This window comes from Typopeltis vanoorti, chromosome 9 (assembly GCF_054136105.1).
Source record: "Typopeltis vanoorti isolate ZY-2024b chromosome 9, IOZ_Tvanoo_1.0, whole genome shotgun sequence".
Taxonomy (NCBI): Eukaryota; Metazoa; Arthropoda; class Arachnida; order Uropygi; family Thelyphonidae; genus Typopeltis; species Typopeltis vanoorti.
Window position 1 is genome coordinate 57,027,870 of NC_143557.1, and position 27,043 is coordinate 57,054,912.

General features: G+C 35.9%; 1 protein-coding gene across 1 annotated transcript in view; it reads left to right on the forward strand.

Moving 5' to 3' along the window:
* The window catches only part of Exo70 (exocyst complex component 7), a 324,025-nt gene that overhangs the window by 262,310 nt on the left and 34,672 nt on the right, over nt 1-27,043 (forward strand). The window contains exons 17-19 of the mRNA XM_090398081.1: nt 6,621-6,741; nt 13,216-13,311; nt 25,011-25,104. Of these exons, the coding sequence (XP_090254207.1) occupies nt 6,621-6,741; nt 13,216-13,311; nt 25,011-25,104 (311 nt within the window). The remainder of the gene's footprint in view (nt 1-6,620; nt 6,742-13,215; nt 13,312-25,010; nt 25,105-27,043) is intronic.

The window sequence follows — 27,043 nt, forward strand, 5'->3', positions numbered from 1 at the left end:
TGTATACTAATGCCAGGAGTTTTAGGAACAAGAAGGAAGAATTTTTGGCCTTGATTGGCTCTTCCTGGCCACAGGTTATTGGCATTAGTGAAACATGGCTGACAGAAGATGATATAGTTAGTGGGATAGAATGTGTGGGTTATAGTGTGTTTAGGAGGGACAGAGAGAATAAAATGGGGGGGGGGGGTATTGATGATAGCTGATGAACTGCAGCCAAGGAGAATTGAAGTTGTATTGCAGGATAGTGAAAGGAGCTCATTTGAGGCTATTTGGTGTGAGATTGAGACTGGCAGAATAAAATATACAGTTGGGTGCTGCTGTAGACCAGGTGATGGAATAGATGGTGGAGATAGTATGCATAAACAAATTGATGAAATGAGTGGAAGGAGGGTAATTATTATGGGGGATTTCAACTATGGTAACATTGATTGGAAGGAGGAGAGGACACATGTGAGGAAGGAAATGGATTTTATTCAATTATTGAGGGATAACTATCTGAGACAGCATGTAATTGAAAATACTAGGGGTGTGAGAGTGCTTGACCTGGTAATAGCATCTCACAATTTGACTGTAATGAATATGACCATGTTGCCACCTATTGGTGAGAGTGACCATAAGGTCTTGACCTGGGAGGTGGTTAAAGGTGTGGAATTTTTGATTAAGACAGGGTATATGTGGAATTACCATGCTGGCAAGTTTGACAAGCTTAGGAGATTGCTTGGATCAGTGCCATGGCATGTACTGCAAGGGCTGGGCGTTGATAGAGCATGGGAAGTGGTCAAGGAGCATTTACAGGAGGTTATGGCTGATTGTATACCTAGGTTCCGAATAGTAAAACAAGTAGGGGTTAAATAGATGAATAACACCATTAAGCTTGAGCTGCAAAAAAAGAAACAACTGTGGAGGGAATTTAAAGAAAGGGGTGACCTGCAGGCACACGAATGGTATAAAGTGCAGACCAGAAGGGTAACGAGTGTGGTAAAAACAGCAAAAGCCAATCATGAAAGGAAACTAGCTATGCAAGCAAAAGAGAATCCCAAACAGTTCTTTCAGTATGATGCAAGCAAGAAAAAAACTGTACATGGCAAAATGATTTTAGGGAATGACGATGGTAAGGAGGTCACTGAACCAGTCGATATAGTGGAGTTACTGAGCGCGCACTTTGCAAGAGTATATCATCCAGGTGGTGACAATGAAAAAATGAAGGAACCATTAGTTTATATGGGAATTGTGATGAATGAAGTGGAGGTGAATAGTCTATTACAGAACCTTAATGTGAATACATCTGTGGGATTGGATGGTATACCGGCACGGGTCTTGCGTGAACCGGCTAAGGAATTATCAGTGCCCTTAACCATGTTGTTTAATCTGAGTCTCGGGTCTTGCTTAGTCCCGAAGGCGTGGAAAGAGGGGAAAATAGTTTCACTGCATAAAGGAGGATCCAAGACTATGGTGGCAAATTACCGACCGATCAGCATATCAGGAGTCGTTGTCAAGGTCTTGGAGAAAGTAGTCGAGGGAAAAATACAGGAATGGATTGATGAAAATGAGATACTATACAGGGGACAGCATGGCTTTGTGAAGGGTAGATCATGCCTCAGTAACTTGCTCAGGTTTTATAACAAGGTGACGGCTGAACTGGATAAGGGAAATGGGTTTACAGTGATACTGCTGGACCTGGCAAAGGTGTTTGACAGGATACCACATGGAATTCTAATCCGTAAACTACAACATATGGGAATGGATATAGGGTTGGTGAAATGGATAGGTGGGTGTTTGATATCAAAGAGTAGCTTATTCAGGAGTAGAGTCCAAAAGACGGCCTGTGACTAGTGGTATGCCGCAGGGTTCTGTTCTTGGACCACTGCTGGTTAATCTGTTCTTAACGATATAGGGAAGGATCTAAGTGGAACATTTCATTTGTTCGCTGATGATGCAAAGTTGGATAGGGCAATAGTGAATGCAGAAGATGTCAAAGTCTTGCAGGATGACTTAGATAGATTGGAGTTCTGGGCTAAAGAGAATGGATGTCAATTTAATGTGACAAAATGTAAGGTTATGCATTTTGGGGTGAAAAGATTAGCAGCAGTATACCACATTGGTGGAACTGTACTCCAAGAGATTGATGAGCCCAGGGACTTGGGAGTGTTGGTGGATAGGGAGATGAAGTTTAGGGGACACATTGCAAAAGTAGCTAAATCAGCTCATCAACTCACTTGGTTGTGGAAAAAATACCTTGACGAGCAGAGACAAGCAAGTTATTGTACCTCTGTACCGAGCCCTGATAAGACCTCATATCGACTACTGTGCCCAGATTTGGTCTTCTCAGTTCCTTCTTGATGGAGAGGAGGTGGAGAGGATCCAGAGGCGAGTGACTAAGATGATAGCAGGTCTGTGGAATGAACCATATGAGAACAGGTTGAAGATTTGTGGGTTGCAGAAACTAGTTGATAGGTGGAAAATTGGAGATATGATTGAGACATTCACATTGCTAAAAGGATTCTATAGGATTAATTCAGAGGATATTTTTTAGATCAGGACTGGTGGTGGGAGAACTAGGGGACACCGATGGAAGCTGGGCAAGAGTGTGGTTAGCAGGGGTATTAGAGCTGGGTTCTTTACTTTTAGAGTGGTAAATGAGTGGAATAAGCTGCCAGAGTCTGTTGCGGGTGCTACTATGACAGTGAGCGAGTTCAAGGCAAGGTATGATAGATACTGTGAGAATGTCAAATAGTTGTGTGGACATGATGTTCAGGGCCTCCCTCGATGAGTCTAAGGACTCCCTGGAGTAGCCCAAAATAATAATAATAATACCCCCCCCCCCTCACAACAATATGGAGTTATTAAAACACTATATAACAGGACAAAATTAATCTGCTCAGATGACGATGCCCTAACCACTGAACTAAACTACAGCCAGTGGCTACAACCCCCCCCAAAAATACTAAAACCAGTAAACCACAACCCCCCCCCCCCACTTCACAATAAAGATTACACTAAATCTATCACTATCCCCTACATTTTCTGTCTCAATCTCAGTAACTGTCATATCTCCTGAGAAAATAACAAATATCCTCAAAAAATATTACCTAACTTCTTGTTATAGACTATATAAAAAGTTGGTATCCCTTATCTGCTCTATCAAAGACCAACCACTTCCCCTAGACCTACCTAGTATATAACAGGTCCCTTACAGCTGTAAATTGCCCTACTTTGGGCAAAAAGGCAGGACAGTGAATATCAGGATTTCAGAACACAACGACTATATACGGTTTCACCAGTACAGCCACTCTGGGCTTGCAGACCATGCCATAGATACCCACCATAGAATTCGTTGGAAGAAAACTAAAATAATACACCGCAGCAAGTTCAAGTACGAAAGATTAGTCACGGAATCATCAGCAGCTCTAAAAAACGTTCCAAACCTCAACAAATTTGGGTGCATGAGACTACCTCAAATTTTGGAGCCTTACATCTTGAGTGAGAACTTCAGCCCAACGGCCAAGACAACCCAATTAGCCTGCTAGGGGGCATCATTAGGACTTTAGGAACAATATTAGTTTTTTGCCTTCCTCATTTGCTTTTGTTAGTGCCTGTGTGCACATACCATATTTGTATGTTCCTGAAGATGGCAACGTGACGTTGCCGAAATATTGAAGGTATAGTTTCCTTTAATTAATATCTGTTTTATGCATTGTAAATTCCTTAAGTTAATTACCAGTTTTATAGTTGGTTGATTTATATTTTATTTATGTGAATGAGAATTCTCAGTAATTTCCATTTACTAGAAAAGGAAATTGTTTACTGATCTGTTCTAGGTGATGGTACTTTCTTTATATCAGCACACTATTGAGACATCATTTCACTTATTTATTTTTTTTATTTTTTATTTTTATTATTTTTTTTATTTTTAGAGACAGCTGCAATCTACATTCAGTGGGATGAAACTGTGTTATTCTTTAAATCTCATGAAACTAATGTCATTTACATAATACTAGTGTAAACAGTTTTTGTTTCTATCTTGCTATTTTTCTGTCTCAAGCTCAGTAATTGTCATATCTCCTGGCTTGTATAATATCTGAAGATGTAATGTGTTTAATACACATTTATTGCAATATAGTTTCTGTAATTGCTCTTCCAGATCATGAATATTTGACTAGTTTACTTTTTTTTCATACTAGATATTGTGTATATAAATAATAATCATTTCTCAAATGAAACATTAAAAATACTCCATACATAAATTTATTATTATTGCATTCATTTATTAAACTTCTTATAATAGATGTATATTCAGTGCAATATGAACTGATTGCAAATAATTTTTTGCAAGGTAGCACAGTTGCTCTCTTGCTGTAAGGAAGGATGAAATGAATACTACTGAATAGGAGTTAATGTTTCCACTTTCATAAGGGGGACAACATCATGTAACACTGAGCCCAGTGGAATCTACAGGGGATAATGCTGGGTATAGAAACAACGGCATTTATATGCTTTATACTAATGCCAGGAGTATCTGGAATAAGGGAGAGGAATTGATGGCGCAGATAGCATCAGCCTGGCCAAAAATTATTGGGATCACTGAGACATGGTTGACAGAAGAGGATATAGTAACAGGAATAGAAGTCGCTGGATACTGCATTTTTTGGCAGGATAGGAAGGGAAAGCGTGGTGGTGGAGTACTGCTTATGATAAGTGATGATCTATGCCCTTGAGAGTGGAGACTTTGGAAGGCAGTGACACTAATGATTTTGAAAGCATATGGTGTGAGGTAGAGGTGGGCAAGACAGGATATTTAGTTGGGTGTTGCTACAGACCCAGGAGCACAGAGGGTGTGTGTGTGTTTCAAATACTGAGTAATCTGGATGTCAGTAAAGCTGTGGGACTGGATGATATTTCACCACGAGTTTTGAGAGAATGTGCTAGGGAACTGACAGTGCCTTTGACCTGACTTTTCAATGAAAGTCTGGCTGCAAGAAAGTTGCCCATGGAATGGAAGTAAGGCAAGATAGTGCCATTGCATAAGGGCGGTAGCAGACTGGAAGTGTCTAATTATAGGCCAGTTTGTGTGTCACCAGTAGTTAGTAAGATCTTGGAGAAAGTAGTGAAGGACCATATACAGCATTGGGCAGTTGAGGGTAATGTTATCTGTGAGACTCAACCTGGATTTGTGAAGGGGCGCTCTTGTTTTAGCAATATGCCAGCTTTTTATGATAAAGTTACAAGAGCATTAGATGAGGGAAAGGCATGTACTGCTCTTTTCTTAGACTTAGTGATGGAATGTGACAGGGTGTCACATGGTAAGCTGATATTTAAGTTACAGCACATGGGTCTGGATGTCAGATTGGTCAACTGGATTCAGGATTGGCTGTCCAGTAGGTATCAGAGAGTTGTGTATGGTGGGGCAGTTTCAAGGAAGCAGAGAGTTACAAGTGGGGTCCCACAGGGCTCAGTACTGGAACCTATATTGTTTAACCTTTATATCAGTGACATTGTCATTGGATTGCAAGGGGATATTCAGTTGTTTGCGGATGATGTGAAGATGTTAAGGATTATTAGTAATACTGCAGATGCGGCAGTCCTGCAAGAGGATTTGAATAAGCTAGATAGATGGGCAAATGAATGGGGTGTCAGTTTAATGCAGCAAAATGTAAGGTCTTGAGGTTTGGAAAACATCGATGGGATGCTGCATACTCTATGGGAGGAGTGATACTGGAGGAAGTAGGGGAGACAAGAGATCTGGAGTTGATGATTGATAGAAACCTGAAGTTTAGGGGACATATTGCAAAGGTGGTGAAGGTAACACAGAGGATTGCTGCTATTATGAGAAGGACACTGACCTGCTGAGATAAAACAGTTATCATTCCGTTGCATAAGACTCTGATCAAACCACACTTGGACTATTGTTCTCAGTTTTGGTCCCCAGGATTTGAAGGGGATAAATTAACTGTGGAAAGTGTACAAAGGCAGATAACAAAGATGGTTTCAGGTCTATACAATAATAGTTATGAGGATCGGCTGAGGGAATGTGGACTGCAGAGTTTGGTGGATAGAAGGAGAGGTGATATGATTGAGACTTTTAAACTGTTGGGAGGTGGTTACAGGGTTGACACTGGGGAGTTCTTTCGCTTGGTTGAACAGCGGGAAGGAGTGATGACAAGAGGCCATTCCTGGAAGTTATGAAAGGGAACTGTGAGCAAGAGGGTGAGGAGCGGTTTCTTTGCATGGAGGGTAGTTGACCAATGGAATGCATTGCTTGATGGAGTGGTGAGAGCGAGAACGGTCAATGAGTTTAAGGAATGGTATGATAGACTTTGTGTTTCTTAGGGGGGGGGGGACCTCCTTTCGATGAGTCTTGATAGACTTTGTGTTTCTTAGGAAGGACTTCCCACGATGAGCCTTTTGACTTCATGGAGGCCTGAGTAAGAATAATAATAATATATTCATATTGATTAGTATCTAGCATATGAGAATTTTTTCTGAAAGAATGTATTTTATGTTAGTTTATGATATTTGCTAATAACAAATTACAATTAAAAAATTTCAATTCTATAAAATTTCTATGAAATATAAATTCTGTATGAAATGACTTGTGTTATTAAACCATTTTTTTTTTCCAGCTCGTGTACTATCTGCATTAGGGTTAACATTGCAGAATAAAAGTGAATCATACAGTGATCCTTATTTGAAAGCTATTTTCCGCATCAATAACTTACATTATATTCTGAAATCATTAAAAAGGTTGGTGGAAGATAATGGTATGCTTTTAGGAAGAGTTTTTTTTTTTTAATTTAATTTTAATTTTAATTTTTTTGATTTTAAGAATTCTTTGAATAGTTATACTATAATCTATTTTTAGTGAGCACATCATTTCACTTAATGTATAAATTATTAGTGTGATTAGAAAGTTAAACATTGCCTTCCAGTAATATTAGTGCTACTAGCTCTAGGAATTGACAAAGGGGACACTTGCCCTGAATAAAATTGTATTTATCAGAAATTTAAAAATAATATTTAAAATTAGATATATTAGTTTTTTTTTTTTCTTATTTACTAAGTATCAGAAAGTTTTCTCACCTGGCTTTAAAGTGTTAGTACATTATTTTCTTATTCTTGATATCTGAAAATGTTACTTCATTCAATGGTTAACATCCAGGACAAAAATCTATTTTCTTTCCATGAACTTTGGGGGGGGGGGAGGAGGGGGGATTTTCCTTTCAGATACTCTTGATGTCCTTATTTTAACAACTGCCAATAACAAGAGGGGTCTGATTTTTTTTTTTTAATCATGTTTTTATTTTTTAATAATTTTCACTTAGTAATTGAATTATAGTTTAATTATAATTAAAAGATTATAATTATGGTCTACAAAGCAAGGAGTGGAAGTAACAAAACATGGAAATTTAGATAAAATAATGTTTAAAAATGAATAGCCAAATTCAGTTTCATTAGTAACTGAAATTGAAATAAAAAATAAAATAAAGAATAATATTACAAAATTAAAAAAATTAATAAAAAAGAAGATATCTCTGTCAATTCAGAATCATTACAGTTCATTATGAACTTGGGATTGGATTCCTATGTAATCCATTCAAAAAAGCAAAGCAACTAGAAAGGACATGAATTTCTCTCCCTACAGTTTGTAAAACTTATCATACCTTAGAACTGCAGGTTAGATAAAATTTAGATAAAGGCTGGGCTAAAGGTTAGCTGATTCAGAAAGCCTGCTCAAGGGACTAAACATCTCTCTCTCCCTCTCTCTAAATAGACTCAACATGGCTCTTTCAGGCTACTTCAGGCCTCTAATAAGTAGGACAATGGTTTCATATCAGCCAGCAAAAACCATTCACTACTTACAGACATTTGAAAAAAAACCATGCCACAGTGAGATTCAAACCAACAGCCTATTGTTGGTTAGAATACAGAAATATTATCATATCTGCTAAACAAACAGGATCAGGAGGTGGACAGGTAAGTGACCAAGCTGATGACAGGGCTATGGAATGTTTCTTATGAAAATAAATGAAAGATCTCCCTATGAAATTGCAAAGCTTATTTCATAGGCAAAAAAGAACAGATATAATAGAAACTTTTAAGTTACTCAAGGGTTTTATAAGATTGACAAAAAAGAAAATTTTCAGTACATGACATATAGAAAACTAGGGATCATTCCTGTTAGTTGTTGTGTAAGAGTATGGCTAGTAAGGGTATGCAGATTAGATTTTTTTTCTTAGAGAGTGGTGGATGAGTGGAATAAATTGCTGGAAGCCGTTTGCGCAGTATACATTTGAATGGTATGAGAGATAAATGAAATGTAATAACAAAACTAAGGTAGAAGTATTACTTAATATTTATTGAACATTACACTATTCAAGTCCAAAAAATTCTTCATCAGACTCAATATTGAAAGAATCAGTTGCATTAAAAATTTCGTTTGGTATTTCTTCAGCTTCATAATCATTGTCACTGGACACCACTGCATTCCCTTGTGCTTTAATGAAACCATTTCTTTCTACAATCCACATAACTATATGACATTCTTTTCATCTGCCCTGTTTTGTTATATTCATGGATGCTATTCATCATAAAGTCTTCCCACTTAGCCCGCAAATTGTCTTTGAATGGTTTATTTACTGCAAGATCAAGGGGTTGGAGTTTTTTTGTTAAACCACCTGGAATGACAGCCAATTTGGAATACTTACTTACAATTGTTTTAACTTCTGCTGTCGTGTGTTCCCTACACAAAAATCCAAGATAGGTAGGCCTTGAAATCCTTTATATTATTGTTTTGTGCAATTCTTTTCGATTCCAGAAACACACGGACAGTAAATATTCTCATACCTTTAGCTCTTTCACTAACAATCCAATCAAACAGTTTTTTTTTTTTCCTATGGTTAGCCACAAGCACCTTCTAAACCTCACAGCACATTTCCTCGTATGTAAACATTTCAGGACTGTTTCAGCCTTTCGCCATTCATGAACACTACTTTCTCCAGCACTGAACAATCAACCAGATTCACGATTCCCTTTTTCCTTTGCTACTTCTACCACTTCAAACTTGAACTGCTCTGTGTAGGATTTTCTCCGAGAAGTACTTCTGTCTTCCATGGGTAATTCAGATCTAATAACAATGCAGCTAGTTACAAGAGAAAGATTACTAGCAATGCACATGCTTTTAAAGAATTCCTCCATCCTCTGTCTGTACTTCCTAACTCTACACTAGTTGACGCATGCGTGTTATCTATCGAAAAATATGGTAATTTGTTGGTAGAACTATACTGGAGGATATGGAGGAAGCAAGAAATTTTTTGATTAATGACAATAGAAAATTGCAATTTAGGGGGACATATTGCAGATAGTGAAGACAACTCAGAGGATAACTGCAGTAATATAAAGGATGTTTGCCAAATGTTGTATCAGACCACATCTGGATTATTGTACTCAGATCTAAATTAAATTATACTTGCCAAGAAATTATATTCTTGTTTAATCTTTTACTCAAGTGCAAATATCTTCATGACCTGGCCACTTGTGTATAGAAGCTGTTAACTTCACATCAGTTACTTCACTATCCCATAATTCAAAGCACACTTCCTTTCAAACGTGTATGTTATTATTATTAGTATCATCCTCATCATCCCCAGACCTCCATGGAGCTAGACTCATCATGGGAGGTCTCTCTGTCATGCACACAGCTCATCATACTGTGCCTTAAATGCATTAACATTCTCTGAAGATTCCATACTCTCAAGCAATGCATTCCAATCATTCACCACTTTCCATCCAAAAAACTTACTTCTCACTCCTTTGCTCGCGCACTCCTTATACAGCTGTTTTGTTCTCTTCCCATCTCCCATTCTTTGAAAAACTTCTTCGACATTAATTTAATACAAACCCCTTACCAGCTTGTACATCTCTGTCATATCACTCCTCCTCCTATCCACTAGAGACTCTGTAAATTACATCTTCTCAATGTTTCTTCATATTCAGCGTTCCAGCAACCACTTTACTCAATTGCCTCTTGACCCTTTCCAATACCTCTGCTTCCTTTTTTTTTAAAAACAAATCTGTGCACAGTAGTCCATATTTTGCCTAATGAAAGTCTTATACAGTGGAACCAGAATCACCTTACTTCTACAAGTCAGTGTCCTCCACATTGTTGCCAAATTCATTGTTTTGTCCTCACAATTTTAAAAATGTGTCCTCTGAATTTTAGATCCCTATCCACCATCACACCCAGGTCTCTTATTTCCTCCTACTCTGCTAATATATCCCTGCCTAGTGTATACTCTATATTCCAGCTTTGTTTTCCAAATTTTAAAACCTTACACTTGGCAACATTCAACTGGTACCCATGCCCATTCACTCAATCTATTCAAGTCTTCTTGTAAAGCCACAACATCTGCACTACTTCTCATGGTTCTTTCCAACTTTGCATCATCTGCAAACAGTTGAATATCCCCATTCAAACCTTCCCTAATATCATTGACATACAGATGAAACAGCAATGACCCTAAAACAGATCCTTGAGGCATAGCACTATTGGCTTTCTGCTTCTGGAATGTTGCTACCCCATATATAACTTGCTGATACCTATCAGAAAGCCAATCTCCAATCCAATGCACTAATCTAATATCAAACCCCATATGTTCTACCATTATAATTTAACTATTGGCTTATCATGTGGCAATCTATCACAGACTTTTATAAAATGCAAGTATACTACTGTGTATATGTGTGGGTGTATATTTTTTACTTACTTCCTTACACTCCAAGGATCATATAAGGAATGTGCTAATGAATGTGCTGTCCCTAACTGGGTTTAATTCAATTCTCAACATGAATATGATTCCTAATGAGTGGAAGGAGGATAAGATAATTCTATCATATAAGGATAGAACTAGAAATAATGTAACCATTATAGAAAAATATTTAGCTAGCTCTCTCAAGTAGTTATTAAGGTATTAGAGAGGCTGATGAGCGATAACATTCAGAGCATAGATGATACTTTGATCTTTTATAGAGGACAGCAGGGCTTTGTTAAAGATAAGTCTCTTATTACCTGTCTACTTTTGTTTTATAGTAGAGTGACCACAGGTAAGGGGAATGAATACACTATGATTCTGAAAGATTTTGCCAAGGCATTTGATAGAATTCCATGCAGGAGGTTAATTATACGAACTCAAAGGGATGAGTATGCAAAATAGGCTTTGAGTATGTATGGAGGAGCTGAATATAAGAGAATGAAGGTGACAGTGGAGTACAATAGGGTTTTGTTCTTAGACCACTCCTGTTTAACTTGTATATTAATGACATTGGGATTGGTCTGGAGGGATTAATTATATGCAGATAATGCAAATTTGGGTTAGGTGACCATGGACATTTCATACAGAATCCTTGCAAGTACTTGAACAGACTGATTCTGTAGACAGATGTTAATGAGTGTCAGTTTAATGTTGCCAAGCAAAAGGTTATGCATTTTGGGCTGAGAAGGTTGATGAAGCTAGAGACTTAGGTGTGGTGGTGGATAGTGCATTAAAGTTTAGAGGGCACATTGGCAGAGTGATAACGACATCATATTTGATAACTGCAATGTTGAAAAGAACGTTAACTGGTAGGAATAAGGAATAATTATTCTCCCACTTTACAAGGCCTTGATAAGATATCATCTGGACTACTGTGCTTAAGATATACTTTCCTGTGGTCCATGAAGATGAATAATCAAAAAACTCGGTACTAGATAACTAAAATCTGGCCTGTGGGACTTTATGTGAAGACAGACTGAATGAGTGTAGCCTTCAAATTTGAGAAATAGGAGAAGAGATATAATAGAAACCTGCAAGCTGGTAAAGGGTTCTTACAGTATAAATAGAGGAGAAAATGTTACAGCTCTTGGCATGTAGGGGAAGAACCCAGGGTTACTCATAGAAGCTGAGTAAGGGTGTAGTCAGAAAGAATGTGAGATCTAGTTTCTTTTCATGCCATGTAGTGAATAAATGGAATAACCTGCCAGTAGACATTGTGAGTGCATCTTTACTGAATGTTTTTAAGGAGAGATATGTCGGGTATGTACCAAGGAATTACAGTTTCCAGGACTCTCTTTTGCCTTAATGAGTCCTTGATTCCTTGGATGATGATGATGATAATACTAATAAATTATATCTGAGCGCTGCATCATAGAACTAACAATTGAATTATTGACTTATATTTTGTTAGTAATAGTATTATTGTTCTTTTAATTAAAGCTATACAGGGTGTTCGGGATAAATTTGACATATTTATAATTAATTATATTTTTCCGTAAGTTACATGTATTAACACACACTTCTCTTCATTTAAAAGTTTGGACCCTTCTTCATTCATATACAAGATGTCAGAAAGGATGGATAGCTGGAACCCACCTGAATCATGGAAGAGAATAACTTGTATCATGATGATTCGTGCCCGCCATCAAAATAAGGATATTACGACTGCTGCCCAATGCTCCCTGAATACAGTAAAAACAATCAGGCATGAACTAGAGACTTGCAATGGTGACTACGAGGATGTAGCAAGAAGAAAGATCCCTAGCAGACGATCTGATTGCGTTCGTACAGCAGAATTCCTCGCAAATCTGCAGGAACAGGTGTTGAAGAACCCTGGCATTGGAATTCGGGCTTTGTTCGTGGAGTTGCTAACTGTAGTCAAGCCCTGGATAACAAGGGTAGCCAATAGTAGGCCGTATGTATGGCAGCAGGATTCGGCCCCTTGCCACACCTCTGGGAAAAGTCAAAAATGGTTGTCTGAAAATTTCTACGACTTCACCAGTCCAAATGTTTGGCCTCCAAACTCCCCAGACCTTAACCCCATGGATTATTTTGTATGTGGCGCAGTTGAAAAAGACACCAATCGCACTTCCAGTAATACAAAAGCCCAGTTAATGGATAAAATTAAAACAGTTTTTGCGGCCCTTCCCAGGGAGACTGTAGCATCAGCTTGTTCGAGGTTCCGAAGCAGAATTGAAGCTGTGATCGATGCTAATGGTGGTTATTTTGAGTAAATCTTGTTGATAGTATTGTAATTAACTCTGCCTGTAATGTTTTTTTGTCAATTCATTAAATTTAATAGATACAAAGAAGATTTTCTTTTTCCTTACGAAACTGTCAAATTTATCCCGAACACCCTGTAGTTGATCATTGATTTTGAGATATATTATAAATCTTTTCCCCTTTACAGGTCAAGGTTGCTTGATATTGTTCATATATATAATGAAAATTTTGAAAAGTATTATAATGACCAAATTCGAGATCAAAAGAGGATCTATTCACAAAGGTAAGTGTGCTAATATAAAAATTAAACATAATTAAATGAATCATGATCTGTGCATTGTTTGGCCTTGTGTTGTTTTGCATAAACTTTGTTTCATTATATTGTTTTCTGTACTTACTTAATATTTATAATTAATTATTAAAATGTTTATTATTATTATTGAATTGATTGCCTGTTATAATTAGATGGACCACAAAAGCCTTATATTAAGCATCTTTTAGATTTTTTGCAGTAGTGAAATTCTCCCCCCCCCTCCCCCCACTTAACATGTATTTGAATTGGGAAATCATCTTCAATTCATGATTTGCTTGTCAGAAAAAAAAATACCTGTCATTACAAATTCAAATAATTTTATATCTGGAAGAAAATCATTAAATAACTCTTATCTATCAGAAAATATTTGTAAAGAGTGACACTACATCAAAACTGATTTAATAGTCATTAATAATGTAATTCCAGAAATCTTATTTTTGAGCAGAGTATTCTATAAATTGGAACTTTAAATAAATGTTTAGAAAGTTTGTAAATTGGACAGCCAATAGAATCTACTCAAGGTATTAAAGGAACATTTTCTGTGTGAAGTTTTGTAAGTCTGTATAATATTATTCGAGTTTTATCATAATGTACACAAATCTTTTTTTTTTATTTTCTTCATCCCAAGACTGTACTTTATCCAAAGGTTTATTGAGCTGATTATTTATGATTTTATAATAATATTACCATTGAATTAGACAAGGGGAATAGATACACTATGATACTTTTAGATTTTGTTAAGGATTTTGACAGAATACAGCATGGTAGACTGTTGCCTAAATTCGAGAATATGAGTTTGGATTATAGAATATTAGCATGGATAAGAGAATAACTGACTGACTGACAGATATCAAAAAGTGGTATATGGGGGATGTGAGTCTGCAAGATTTAAGGTAACCAGTGGTGCACTACAAGAATCAGTTCTTTGTTCTCTGTTATTCAATCTATACATTAATGATATTGTGAAGGATTTTGAAAAGTGACATACAGCTATTTGCTGATGATGCAAAGATAGGTAAGGTAATTAGGAATGCTGCTAATATGCAGTACTTGCAGAATGATTTGAATAAACTGGAATTGTTGGCATGGAAAAATGGATGTTGGTTCAATGTCAGTAAATGTAAAGTCATTCACTTTGGCATGATTAGATATCTAATGTTCATTGGATATCTAATCATTCAATTGGTGGGATTATGCTAGAAGAAACTGATGAGACGATCTTGGGGTATTAATAGCTAGGTATTGAAGTTCAGGGGTCATGTGGCAAAGATTGCAAACAAAAGATAATTTCAATGCTGAAACGAATGTTCACATGTAAAGATAAGGATGTCATTTTGCCTCTTTACAAGGCATTGATAAGACCTCACTTGGACTATTGTGCGTAGGTCTGGTCTCCTGGTTTCCGTTGTGATTCTGATATATTGGAGAGAGTACAAAGGAGAGTGTTAAAAAAGATATCAGGATTATGGAATACTGATTATGAAGATAGATTGAGAATTTGTAGACTGCAGACACTAGCAAACAGGAGAAAGAGGGGTGATATGATTGAAACTTACAAACTTCTGAAAGGGTCATACAGATTTTCATTTGATGAGATTTTTCAATTTATGGAGGGTGGGGAAAGGACAAGAGGGCATCCTTGGAAGCTGAGAATGAATGCCGCTAAGAAGGGGGGGTGAGGGCTAGATTTTTCTCGCGTAGGGTGGTGTGTGATTGGATGTTGTGAGTGCAAGCAGTGTGAATGAATTCAAGAATAAGTATGATAGCTGGTATGTGTAGTATGTGGCCTCCCTTGATGAGTCCCTGGCTCCCTGGAGATCTCTCTTAATAATAATAATAATAATTATTATTAGGAAGAGGTGTCATGAGTAAACATAGCAGTATATTTGAGCTGTGTTAAAAACAAGTGTTTTTAAATAGTGTATAGTGTGACTTTTTATCATAAATTATGCTACATTTTTTTCATGCTTGATACAAGTGTCCTTCAGTAGTGTTTCTTTTTGGTTGTTTGTTTGTGTACTGTGTTTTTGCTACTTCTTCCTGTTGCTTCATCCCTTCTGCATTGTTCCTATTGCTTCTGAAAATGGCATCTGTAAAGAACTGCATGTCGGCAGCATGAAGATCAAGTTCTTGCCTGGATTTTTCCCAGTGGATGCATTGTGAAAATTGCTTCATGTATCCACCAAAAAAATGCGAAAGATTTGTGGACTGTGAGAGTGAACAAAAAGAAGGAAAGCATTAATGTATGTAAAAAATGTATTGATAGGTTAGAGTGATTAGAAATCAGAACCAGAATCAGTGCTGTAGTAGAAGAGCTTAGGCAAGAGTTAGTGAAAATGAAAAGTGAAATGAAACATTTGGAAGATGAGTTTAAATACCTAAAGAAGAGATTGGCTGATGTAAATGAGAATGAGGAAGTTAGTGTTATGAAGAAGGACTCAAAGGATAATCATATATCATGGTGTGGGGACTCAATCATTAGAGGGTGTCCTGACTTAATAAAGTACACAAAACATGCTTTCTTGATGGAACAATGAAACAAATAACTGATACTTTTTAGAGAAAGAGAGAAAGAGCACGCATCAGAATGAGTGGTGGTTGTGGGCACAAATGACTTAGTTGGTGAAAAAAAAATGTTGATAGAGACTTGAGGAAGTTGTTGCAGCAGATAAAGGATAATAGTGTTGTTGGAAAAGTTGTTAGCATGTTGCCCAGATATGACAATAGTGAATTGAGAAGGAGAGCAAAAATAATGATTTGCAAGATAGTTAGAGTTGTGTGAAGCAGAGGGGGTTCAGTTTGTGAATCTGTGGAGTGAATTTGAAGGAAAGTTGGAATGACTTAAAGCTGATGGATTGCATTTGAATGAGTTAGTATTGGGCATTTAGAAAGGCTACTATTTACTAAGAAGGCACAAAATCAAGGGTACTGGTGAAGCAGGATAGCACAGCTAAGCTGGTTGTACAACAGGAGGAAGATGGATACAAGGCTGAAAATGTGGTTGTAGCAGCATAAGTTGATGGATACATAGAGGTAAGGATTAAGACAGGTATGAATGGCAATCAGAAGATCAGAGAAATGGGAGTGGTCTGACTAGAGAGAGAGAGAGGTGTAGCATAGCAGCTAGAATAGAGGGTGCTGGTAGCAGGCTAGAAAGGTGATGAGCATGCCAAAGAAAGAAAAGGTGCAGTATGATAAGAGGAGATTGGCTGGTCAAACGAAGGATAATTCCAGGGAATGCTTCTGCTATATGGCAAGCAAGAGGAAGAATAATTATTGCAGATTGACACTGGTAGATAGTCATGGCAGCAGAGTGACTGTTGCAAAGTATATAGTGGAATTATTGAATGAGCACTTTATCAACATATATCATAATGGTGTAAATAATGTTGTGCAAGATATTGATGGGAGGCAAGTATTTGGAGAATTGGAAGTGGAAGAATCAGAGCTGTATCAGATATTGATTGGGTTAGATGCTAACAAGGGCTGAGGGAATTGATGACATATCGTCATCATTCTTAAGGAATGTGCAAACAGTTAGCACATTCCTTAACCTGGTTATTTAATTAAGGTCTTGCAGTGGGTAAGGTTCTTAAGGAGTGGAAAGAAGGAAAAATAGTACTACTCCACAAGCATGATTCTAAGACAGAAGTTTTGAATTATAGACCAGGCTGTATAACTACAGGAGAGATTGGTTAGGAATAGAGTATAAGATTGGGGTTGATGGACATAGCATTCTTTATGATGGTCAGCATGGATTTGTAAAGGGTTTCTAGTAATTTACTTGCATTTTTTGACAAGGTGACAAGTGTGTTAGATAAGGGCAAATCACTTACAGTGATATTCTTGGACTTTGCAAAATCATTTAATAGATTACCACATGATAAGTGGTGTACAAGCTGCAGACAAAGGGAATAGACAGTATATTGGTTAGATGGATTGGCGATTGCTCTCTGAAAGATATCAGCAAGTTGTGTATGATAGAGCAGTGTCTCAAAAAAAGGTGGGTAACCAGTGTTCTGTTCATGGGTCCTTGCTGGTTAATTTGTTTGTAAATGATATATCATGTGGGCTGATTGGGGATCTTCAGTTGTTTGCTGATGATGCAAAGTTTGGGAGAATTATAAGTAGCACTGCTGATATTAATTCCCTTCAGTAAGATTTGCATAGACTTTTGACTTGGACAAAGGAATGGGGGTTGTAGTTTTAATATTAATATGTGCAAGGTGTTGCATTTTGGAGTGCAGAAATATAAGGTGGTAGTATATTGAAGGTTGGGTCACCTGGTTTTCAGTGTGATGTAGAAACATTTCAGAGAGTTCAGAGAAGAGTAAATAAGACAGTATCAGGACTCTGGAATGCTAGCTGTAGAAAGAGAGAGAGAGGTTGAAGAAATGTGATTTGCAGAGTTTGATGGATAGGAACAAACAAAGTGTGACATTTAAGTTAGTGAGAGTATTTTATTGGATTAATCCAGATGGGATTATAAAAAGAGTAGAAGGCAATAGGGAAAGAAAGCAATAGGGAAAGTAGAAGGCAATAGGGACTTCCACAACTTCCACTGATGGCCTCCTATCCAGAGGCCATCAGTGGAAGTTGTGTAAGTTTGTGGTGAAAAGGGGTGCGAGGAGTAGATTTTTTCCATGGAGAATTCTCAATTAATGAAATGAATTGTCAAAATATGTTATCAATACTGGGAGTGTTAAGGATTTTAAGATTCAGGATGATAGATTTGTTGTCAGTTGAATGAACCTCCCACAGTGAGTCAGCTGACTCTGTTGGGAGTGTAATAATAATGATAATTATTTTTATTTTATTTATTATTATTTTTTCTTTAGTAGTAATTTCAGTTTCATTTTCTTTTAACTCTAATGATTACAGATTTAGCTCTGTTCGTGCTGGTTGTAGTTGACAACAATTATGGTGATCACAGGGGACAATACAAACAGGTAAAGAACTGGTAAGTAGCCTGTATAGAATGTTATATTCGGGCAATAACAGTCAGGAAAAGGAAGGAGTAGTGATAGCATTCAACACCAAACTTGAAAATAAACTTTTTAACTGGGAAGCAGTTTTTCAAGTAGAGTTATATGGGCAAACTGGAAAATGAGGAAATGGACAATGAAACTTATTGTGGCTATGGTCCCATAGAAGGTTCTCCTAAAGAAGTGGAAAATTTTTTGAGTCATTAGAGTAGACAACTGACATAAAGAAAATGGAAAAAATTGTCCTTGTTGGAGATCTAAACAGCAGAGAAAAAAATAAATCCCACCAGGGATATAGGAACATTTTTAGAAAACTTGGAGAAAAGGGTAAAGCTAAAAATAATGGTAAGTATCTGCTAGATTTCTTCTTAGGATCTGGACTAGTCAATACTAATACCATCTTCCAACATAAAGACGTGCACAAAATCACATGGACAGAAGACACAAAAATGAGAAGAGACTCATTTACTATGTCATTGTTGACAGTGATGATATCTTCATGCTAGTTCAAAATAGAAGAGTGTACGGAAGATTTGAAATAGAAAGTGACTATCACTTAGTTCTATGTAGGATAAAAATTAATATCACATTGAAAAGAACAATATGTAAGAAAGTTTTAAAAAAGAATTAATGTTCAGCACCTTTTACGGGTAAACTGTAGACTCAAGCATACAAATATTGTTGAGGAAAAAATAAAACAGTTTGAAAACAAGAACCAAATCTTGCAGTCTTGGTGGCAAACTGTGAAGAAAACATTGATTGATTCAGCTAGGGAGATATATGGTCAAGTTGTCTACAAGGATAGCAAAATTAAGAACACCATGATGGACACAAGATGTTAAAGAAGCAGTCCTGGACAAGAAGAAAGCATACTGAAAATTCCTATCAAATAAGTTGGTAGATGTCCTAAAAGAATACAGAGAAAAATGCAAGAGAGAGCTAAGTTATGTGTAAAAACTAAACTAAACTCATGAAAGACTTTGGTAAGAATATAGAAAATAAATATCAGGAATGTGGCAAAATGTCCTGCAGACTATTGCAGAAGCTTAGAAATGTAGGAAAAAATACTGTAAAAGGAATCATAGATGATAAAAGTGACATGAAAACCAAAGTTAAGGATATTCTAGATGTCTGGAGTAATTACTTTATTACAATAGTAGAAAATTTTCAAATGCAGTGTAGACAGGAGCATGTATCAATACTTGAGATAAATGATATTCAACCAGAAGTGCTTAAATATGGAGGTATAAAAGTTTTGCAATGGCCACACTGCATAATTCAGAGGGTCAAATTCTGTACAGTTGGAGCAGAGCTTTCATAGTTTCCATCAATAGAAAAGGGAATGAATTTGAATTAAAGAGGAATTGCTCTACTATGTGTTACAGGTAAGATTTATGTATTTGAAAAGTGTTTGAAAATAAATTGTTTTAGAGAAATTTGGAAAACAAGCTGAGTTCAGGCCAAATGGAGGTTTTCAAGAATAGATTTTCACCTTACGAAAAATAACTGAGAAATAATGGGAATATGACAAGGATTTGTATTTACACAAGTTTGCAATAGTAATTTAAATAGTTATAAATTTAAATACAAATTTGCAATATGAATTTAAATACAGTCTGTATTTAAATTGTCAGTTAGCAGTTAGAATTGTGGGAAAGAAATACAGGAAGATGGTTTGATGTAAAATCAGTGATAAGATAAGGATGTACATTTCCACTCTTATTCATTATCTATATGGATCAAATAAAAGAAAGTTGTATTTAGTCTGATATTAGAATTGGATATGTCAAACTTAGTTCTTTGCTTTATGCAGATGATGTACTTCTAAACACATTGAGTGCAAATCTCCATGATTCTCTAACAGAATTGAATAACAGTTGAAAGGAGATCTTATAGAACAAGTAAAATATTTCTGCTATTTAGGCACAATTTGTGAAGATGGCAAGTTAAATCTGGAAATAGACAACAGAATAAGCAAAGCTGGTATGATGGGTAGCCAGTTGAATAAATTTATACGGAATAAGAGAGAACTTAGCCAAAACACCAAACTAGCAGTATACAAGACAGTGTTCAAACCAGTTTTAAGTTATGGATCTGAGAGTTGGGTTGGGTTGGAAATAAAGCACTTGATCAAAGAATAGAGACTACAGATATGAGGGTTCTGGGAAAAAAAAAAATTAGAGAAGTGAAACAGTGGCAGGATTATATTAAAAATGAAGATATTAGAAAGGAACTTGAGATTTTTAGCATGTGAGAATGTGTCAGCAGAGCTAATATAAGGTGGTATGGCCACTTAAATAGAATGGGTAAGCAAAACAAATGTTTTATGCTAAGATGGCAGGAAAGAGACCCAGAGGAAGACCAAGGTCTATGTGAAATTATTCAGTCAAAAGTGCCTTGGAAGCACCAAATGTTAGATATAACAATATTAGAGTAAAACTTAATCATGTAGTGCTGTCATAGTAACCTGAACACCTTAAGGGTAGATATCAGGAAATTGATGATGAAACTAAGAATAACTGGATATTCTGATGATGTAATCTTAACACCAGAAAATGAAGATGACTTACAAAAATTAATAAATACATTCAGTGATGCAGCAGAAAAGAAAAATATGAAGATATCAACAAACAAAACTAAAAAGTGACAGCTGCACCAAGGAATCCATAAGATGCGAATTAGAAATTAAAGGAAGAATATCGAACAAGTTAGTAAAATTAAATATTTAGGAATAGAAATAAACAGTTATGGCATCACACAATATGAAGTACAAGAAAAAGCATTAAAAGCTTGTAGAATATTTGGATGTCTCAACAGCCTCATCAGGAAGAATAAGAACATAAGTAAAGAAACAAAACTAATAATCTATAAAGGAGTAATCAGACCAGTACTGATATGTGCAGCAACTAAAAAAATTTTGACAAATCAATGAAACTATGGAGATGAAAACATTAAGAAAAATTGAAAATGTAACAATGCTAAACAAAATTCAGAACTCACAAATCAGAGAAAATTGTAAAATACAGCCAATCCATTTTTGGATCATACCAAAAATGGAAAGAAGAATCACACAATTATATAGAAAGAATGCAGGATTACAGATGGGCAATAAAAATAAAGAACTTGGTACCAAAGGGAAATAGAGGAAGACCAAGAAAGAGATAGTGGGATGATCTTGTGAAAGAGGAGGTACTAAAAGAAGAAGATATATATAATATGTATCTCCATGGAGTTAGAAGACTCATTGTGGGAGATCCATTACTTGCACAATACCTATCATACCTCTCCTTAAATTCATTCACTAATGAAGCACTCACAACCAGCTCTGGTAACCCATTCCACCCATTCAGAATCCTCCAAGCAAAAAAAAATCTAGTACTACATAACCTTGCTAACCACTACTTTCACTGGTGACTGCTTGTTCTCTCTGTTCTTGTCTACCACATTGCCAAAGTTCTGTATTTATGCCATGTAATCCATTTGCTTTTCTCGTTGTTTTTTTTTTATATATACCTTTATTGCTTTATTTCTTTACTGTTATTTTCTATCAACAAATTTGGGTCATATCATAAATTCTCATGTTTTCCGCATATTTGCCTATTTCTTCTGTGTGTGGTAGGAGGGGGGGGGGAGCTCTTCTATCTCCATATGTGACTGATTAACTCACTATTTAAAAGCATGTGTTCCTTTTTCAGACAAAATTTACATCTTACCCAGTAATTCCAGGTAAAAGACCTGGAAGGAATTACTGGTCTTTTCACTTGGGATATTAAGTGGTTACATAAGAGGCCGACTGATAGATAGGCATTAGTGAGTAGTATATAGTAGAGATAAGTCTAGGAAGATACAGGTGACCAGTGGTCATGTTACCCAGGTCTGTGCTTAGACTACTGCTGTTTAACTTCTGTTTTATTTTTAACTTTGACTATCATTATCATTAATTAGGAATAATTGACAAGAATATATCCAGTTGTTTGCTGAAAATACTAAGCTGGGGAGGTTACTAGTAAATAAAAGTCTTGGGAATATAGCAAGGATTTGTATTTAAGTTTTGTTGATCTGGAAAAGCCATGTGACAAGGTGCCAAGAGGAAAGCTCTTCAAAAAGCTACAGTTATAATATAAATGGGACATTATATTGAGTAATACATAGTCCCTATTTAAGCTGCAATTCAGCAGTTAGATTGAAGGAGATACAGGAAGATGGTTTGAGATAAAATCAGGTGTATGACGAGGGTGCATATTATCTCCACTGTTTGTTATTCATTATCTATATGGATCACATTAAGAAAGAAAGTGATATTAAATATGATATCAAAATTGGCGATGTTAATCTTAGCTCTTTACTTATGCAGATGATGTTATACTTCTGAATAAATCCAGTACAAGTCTGCAAGATTCCCTGACAAATTTGACATGACAAATTTGGCATGAAAATCAGCCATAAAAAAGACCAAAACAACAAAAAATAGGCAGGAGCATAGAAAACTTCAGCTGTATTCTGAATGGAGATCCCATAGAACTAGTGCAATATTTCAGAGATTTAGGCACAGTTTTTAGTGAAGATGGCATGTTAAATATGGAAATAGACAACAGAATAAGTAAAGCTGGTATAGTGGGTAGCCAGCTGAATAAATTTATGTGGAACAAGAGAGAAATTAGCCAAAACACCAAACAAGCAGTATACAAGGCAGTGTTTAAACCAGTTTTAAGTTATGGATCTGAGAGTTGGGTTAGAAATAAAGCACTTAATCAAAGACTAGAGACCACAGATATGAGGATTCTGAAGAAAAATTAGGGGAGTGAACCGATGGCATTAATGGCAAAATCATATTAATCGATATGATTATATCGATTAATATGATAAAATGTTAACTTGCTTCCTAATTAAGATGTCTAAGAACGGTAGTTGTTTGTCTTTTTCAAGTTCTAGAGTAAATTTAATAGAATGGTGAAAGGACTTGATTTTATTGAGAAAATCAATTAAGTCATCTTTGTTGTGGTTCCATACAATGAAGATATCATCTACATATCTCCACCAAATTATTGATGGACTTAATTGATTTTCTCAATAAAATCAACTCCTTTCACCATTCTATTAAATTTACTCTAGAACTTGAAAAGAACAAACAACTACCGTTCTTAGACATCTTAATTAAGAAGCAAGTTAATGGCCTTATGAACCTATCAGTCTACAGGAAGCCTACGAATACAGGACGTTATCTACATTTCTGTTCCTCACACCACATTTCTCACAAGCTAGTACACATACTAAAGAAAAGAGCTGTCCGCATTACAACAGATGAAAAGGACCTTCAAGATGAATTAACATTGATATCTAATAACCTCGCCTTGAATGGCTACCCACGAAGACTCGTCAACAAAATCCTTTTCTCTGAGCCACCACAAAAAGAACGAGAAGACGCTCAATATATTACAACAATCGCCATTCCGTATGTGAGCAGTATCTCTAACAAGCTCGCTAATCTCCTCAAACCACACAAAATAAGAGTGACATTCAAACCTATAGAAACAATTCGTAAACTACTACGCTCCAAAAGATACCCATCCTTTTTATAAGTATGCTGGAGTCTACAATATTCCATGCTCGTGTGGTTCAAGTTACATCGGCCAGACTTTGAGAAGCCTCGAGATTAGACAGAAGGAACACATCGGTTATGTTAAAAATAACAGACAAGACATATCAGGCCTGTCATCACATTTCTCCATAACAAACCATATCATTGAGTGGGAAAAAAGTTGTATCACTTACATAGAAAAAGACTACCACTCTCGAATGTTTAAAGAAGTAGCTACAGTCGCACGCACTACAGATAACCTTAACAGGAACCAAGGTTTAATACTTCCAGAGATATGGAAAAACCCTAATTAGATCTCTGAAAACACACAAGAAATGAACTTTAATGCTAACTATAGAACGTTCCTTAGCAACAACTAGTAAATCATGTACACGCGATATGTGTATTATTCACGTTCAATGCTATTTTAGTTTGTAACTATAATTTTTAGAATTTACAGTTAAGATCTATTTTGTGATATGTTTTAACCTCAGTGCTTGTACCTGACGATGCCAACAATTTAAGTTTGGTGAAACTAGTCAGTATTAAAATACTTATCTGTTTACACTTGATCAATGTTCCCAAATAGTTATTTATATTAGTTCTGTGATCAAGAAAATACACGTTCATTATTATGTAGTTCTGTCATAGTAACCTGAACATCCCTTTAGGATACATATCAGGAAATTGATGATGAAGTTATTGTCTATCATTATAAAGTTTTGATATGGCTACATCTGTACTACTGTGCTCACCTTTGGTAACTTAGCTTTTGTTGGGGGAGGGGGTAAACAGTAATGATAAAATGTAGATTTTATAGGAAAAATAAAATATAGCAGAAGAAATTTTCAATTCATGGCAGGAGGGGAAAGAACAAAGGGCCCCACCTCTAGAAATTGAGTATGACTAGATTTTAGCTTGGAGAGGTGATTGCCAGAGAGATAAGTGAATATGCTTTATCGGTGAATTGATTAAAGGAAGTACCATAGGGCATTATATAAATAATGGTCAGTGTAGACCTACAATGAGTCCTAGGACTAGAGTCTCATAACAGTAATAATAATATTGTTACATTTATTGAATGTGTTATTTTTAATTTGTTCTAGTTGGAGTCGTGTTCTACACTATGTTATGGAAGTTGACAAACCTATTAGTCAACAGCGGACATCACCTGCTGTGTTGCAAGTAGCAAGCATGAAGGTAAAGTCTCCTTAAAACTTTTTTTAAATCTTTAAAACTCGGGTTTGGAAATTGTTCAAATTTCCAAATTGCAACAATTTCATCTTAACTGTTACTCATATTCCTATATAGGAATCTAAGTAATAGTTTAAATTATTGAAAATATTGAACTTTGCAGATGAGGTGTTTATGTTCTAAAGTTTAGGATATAAAGGCAAATTACTGTAAAAAAGGCATTATAAAAATATTTGGCTTCAACAGATATATTTTTACAAATGTTCCACATTTTCTAGCAAAATTAATAATGAAGAATTTTAAACTTGTTAAACTTTTAAATGTTAAGATTGCTGGTTAATTTTTAAATAATTAATGATAAATAATGTAAGATATTGAAGAAAAATAGATAAATTATATGTATTTTTGTTATTTAGATATTATCATCATCAAATTTCTGATATGTCTCGAGGAATGTACAGGATACTATGATCATTACAAACTTCCTCCTTACACTTTTCTTTCGAATTAGTTTGTTAGTCATGAAGGAGACTCCACCTAAGTAAACTAAGGAACTTCTCTCTGCATTAATCCACCTTGAACTTGGTCTTGCTCTGGGTCTTTTTTACTCCCATTCTGGCACCTGTTTTGATAACCTCTCCTATCCCATTCTGTTTATCTGACCATACCGTTTAGATTAGCTCTGCTGACACATTCTTGAAATTCTAACGATGCCAAATTTCTTCCTAATATATTCATTTTTAATATAATTCTGCTATTGGTTGATGTCATATATTCACCACCCTAATTTTTCTCAGAATTTTTATATCTGTAGCTGCTATTCTTTGATCAGCTATCGTATTTCTAACCTTGCTCTCAGATTCAAAAATTAAAATTTGCATAACACAAACTTAAATGATGTACATCATCTCTTACAAGTCTAATCTCTTGTTAAATGATTGTGTTATTATTTTCCTAATCCACATCGAAGTCATAAGCCTCATCATGAGAAGTCAGTGCCAGACATCACAAAGTCTGTTATACTGCTCCTTAACATTGTTCACTGTTTTCACTTTTAGCACTCTCTTATGCAGTGCATTCTATGCTCCTACCACTCTCCATGTATAAAATGTACTTCTTACTCACCACTTCTTTCTTTGCAACTTCCAAGTATCTAATATATAATAACCTTTCAACATCTTAAATATCTGTCATTGACATTTTATAGTCGTGATATAATTTCATTATATCTGTCTCTACACCCTCTGATTATTTCATCCCCTTCAAATCCCAGTGACTATATCTGAACACAGAGGTCCAGATGTGGTCTGATCAAAGCTCTGTATAATGGGACCACCACCCTTTTAACTCTTGTTGTCAGTGTCCTCCTCAATATTGCAGCAATTCTCTGAGTTGTCTTCACAGCCTTTGCAGTATGCTCTCTGAACTTCAAATTTCTATTTGCAATCACCCAAAGATCCTTTGCTTCCTCTACCTCTTCTAGTGTAACTCCACCAAGTGAGTATGAAGCATCCTATCTGTTGATCCCAAATTTCAAAACATTACATTTAATTCTCGTAGACAGGCTTATATGTTGGTTATGCATTACTAAATCACTTAAGGAATTGACAACGTAGATAAGAATATAAATTAAATTACACTTTAATAAATATTTCCGATATTTCAGCAACGTCACGTTGCTATCTTCAAAAGGAACTTACTGCAACACAGTAACTGAGAATGAAGTGATGAAGCTATTGTTCTCCTAAAAGTCCTGATGGTGCCCTCTAGCAGGCTAAGTAGGTGTTCTTGGCCGTTGGGCTGAAGGTCTGCTGATGTAAGCCTCCCAAATTTGGGACAGTCTCATACAACCAAATTTGTTGAGGTTTGGAGAGTTTCTTAGGGCTGAGGCTGATTCCATGAATAGTCTTTCGAATTTGAACTTACTACGGTGTATTATTGTAGC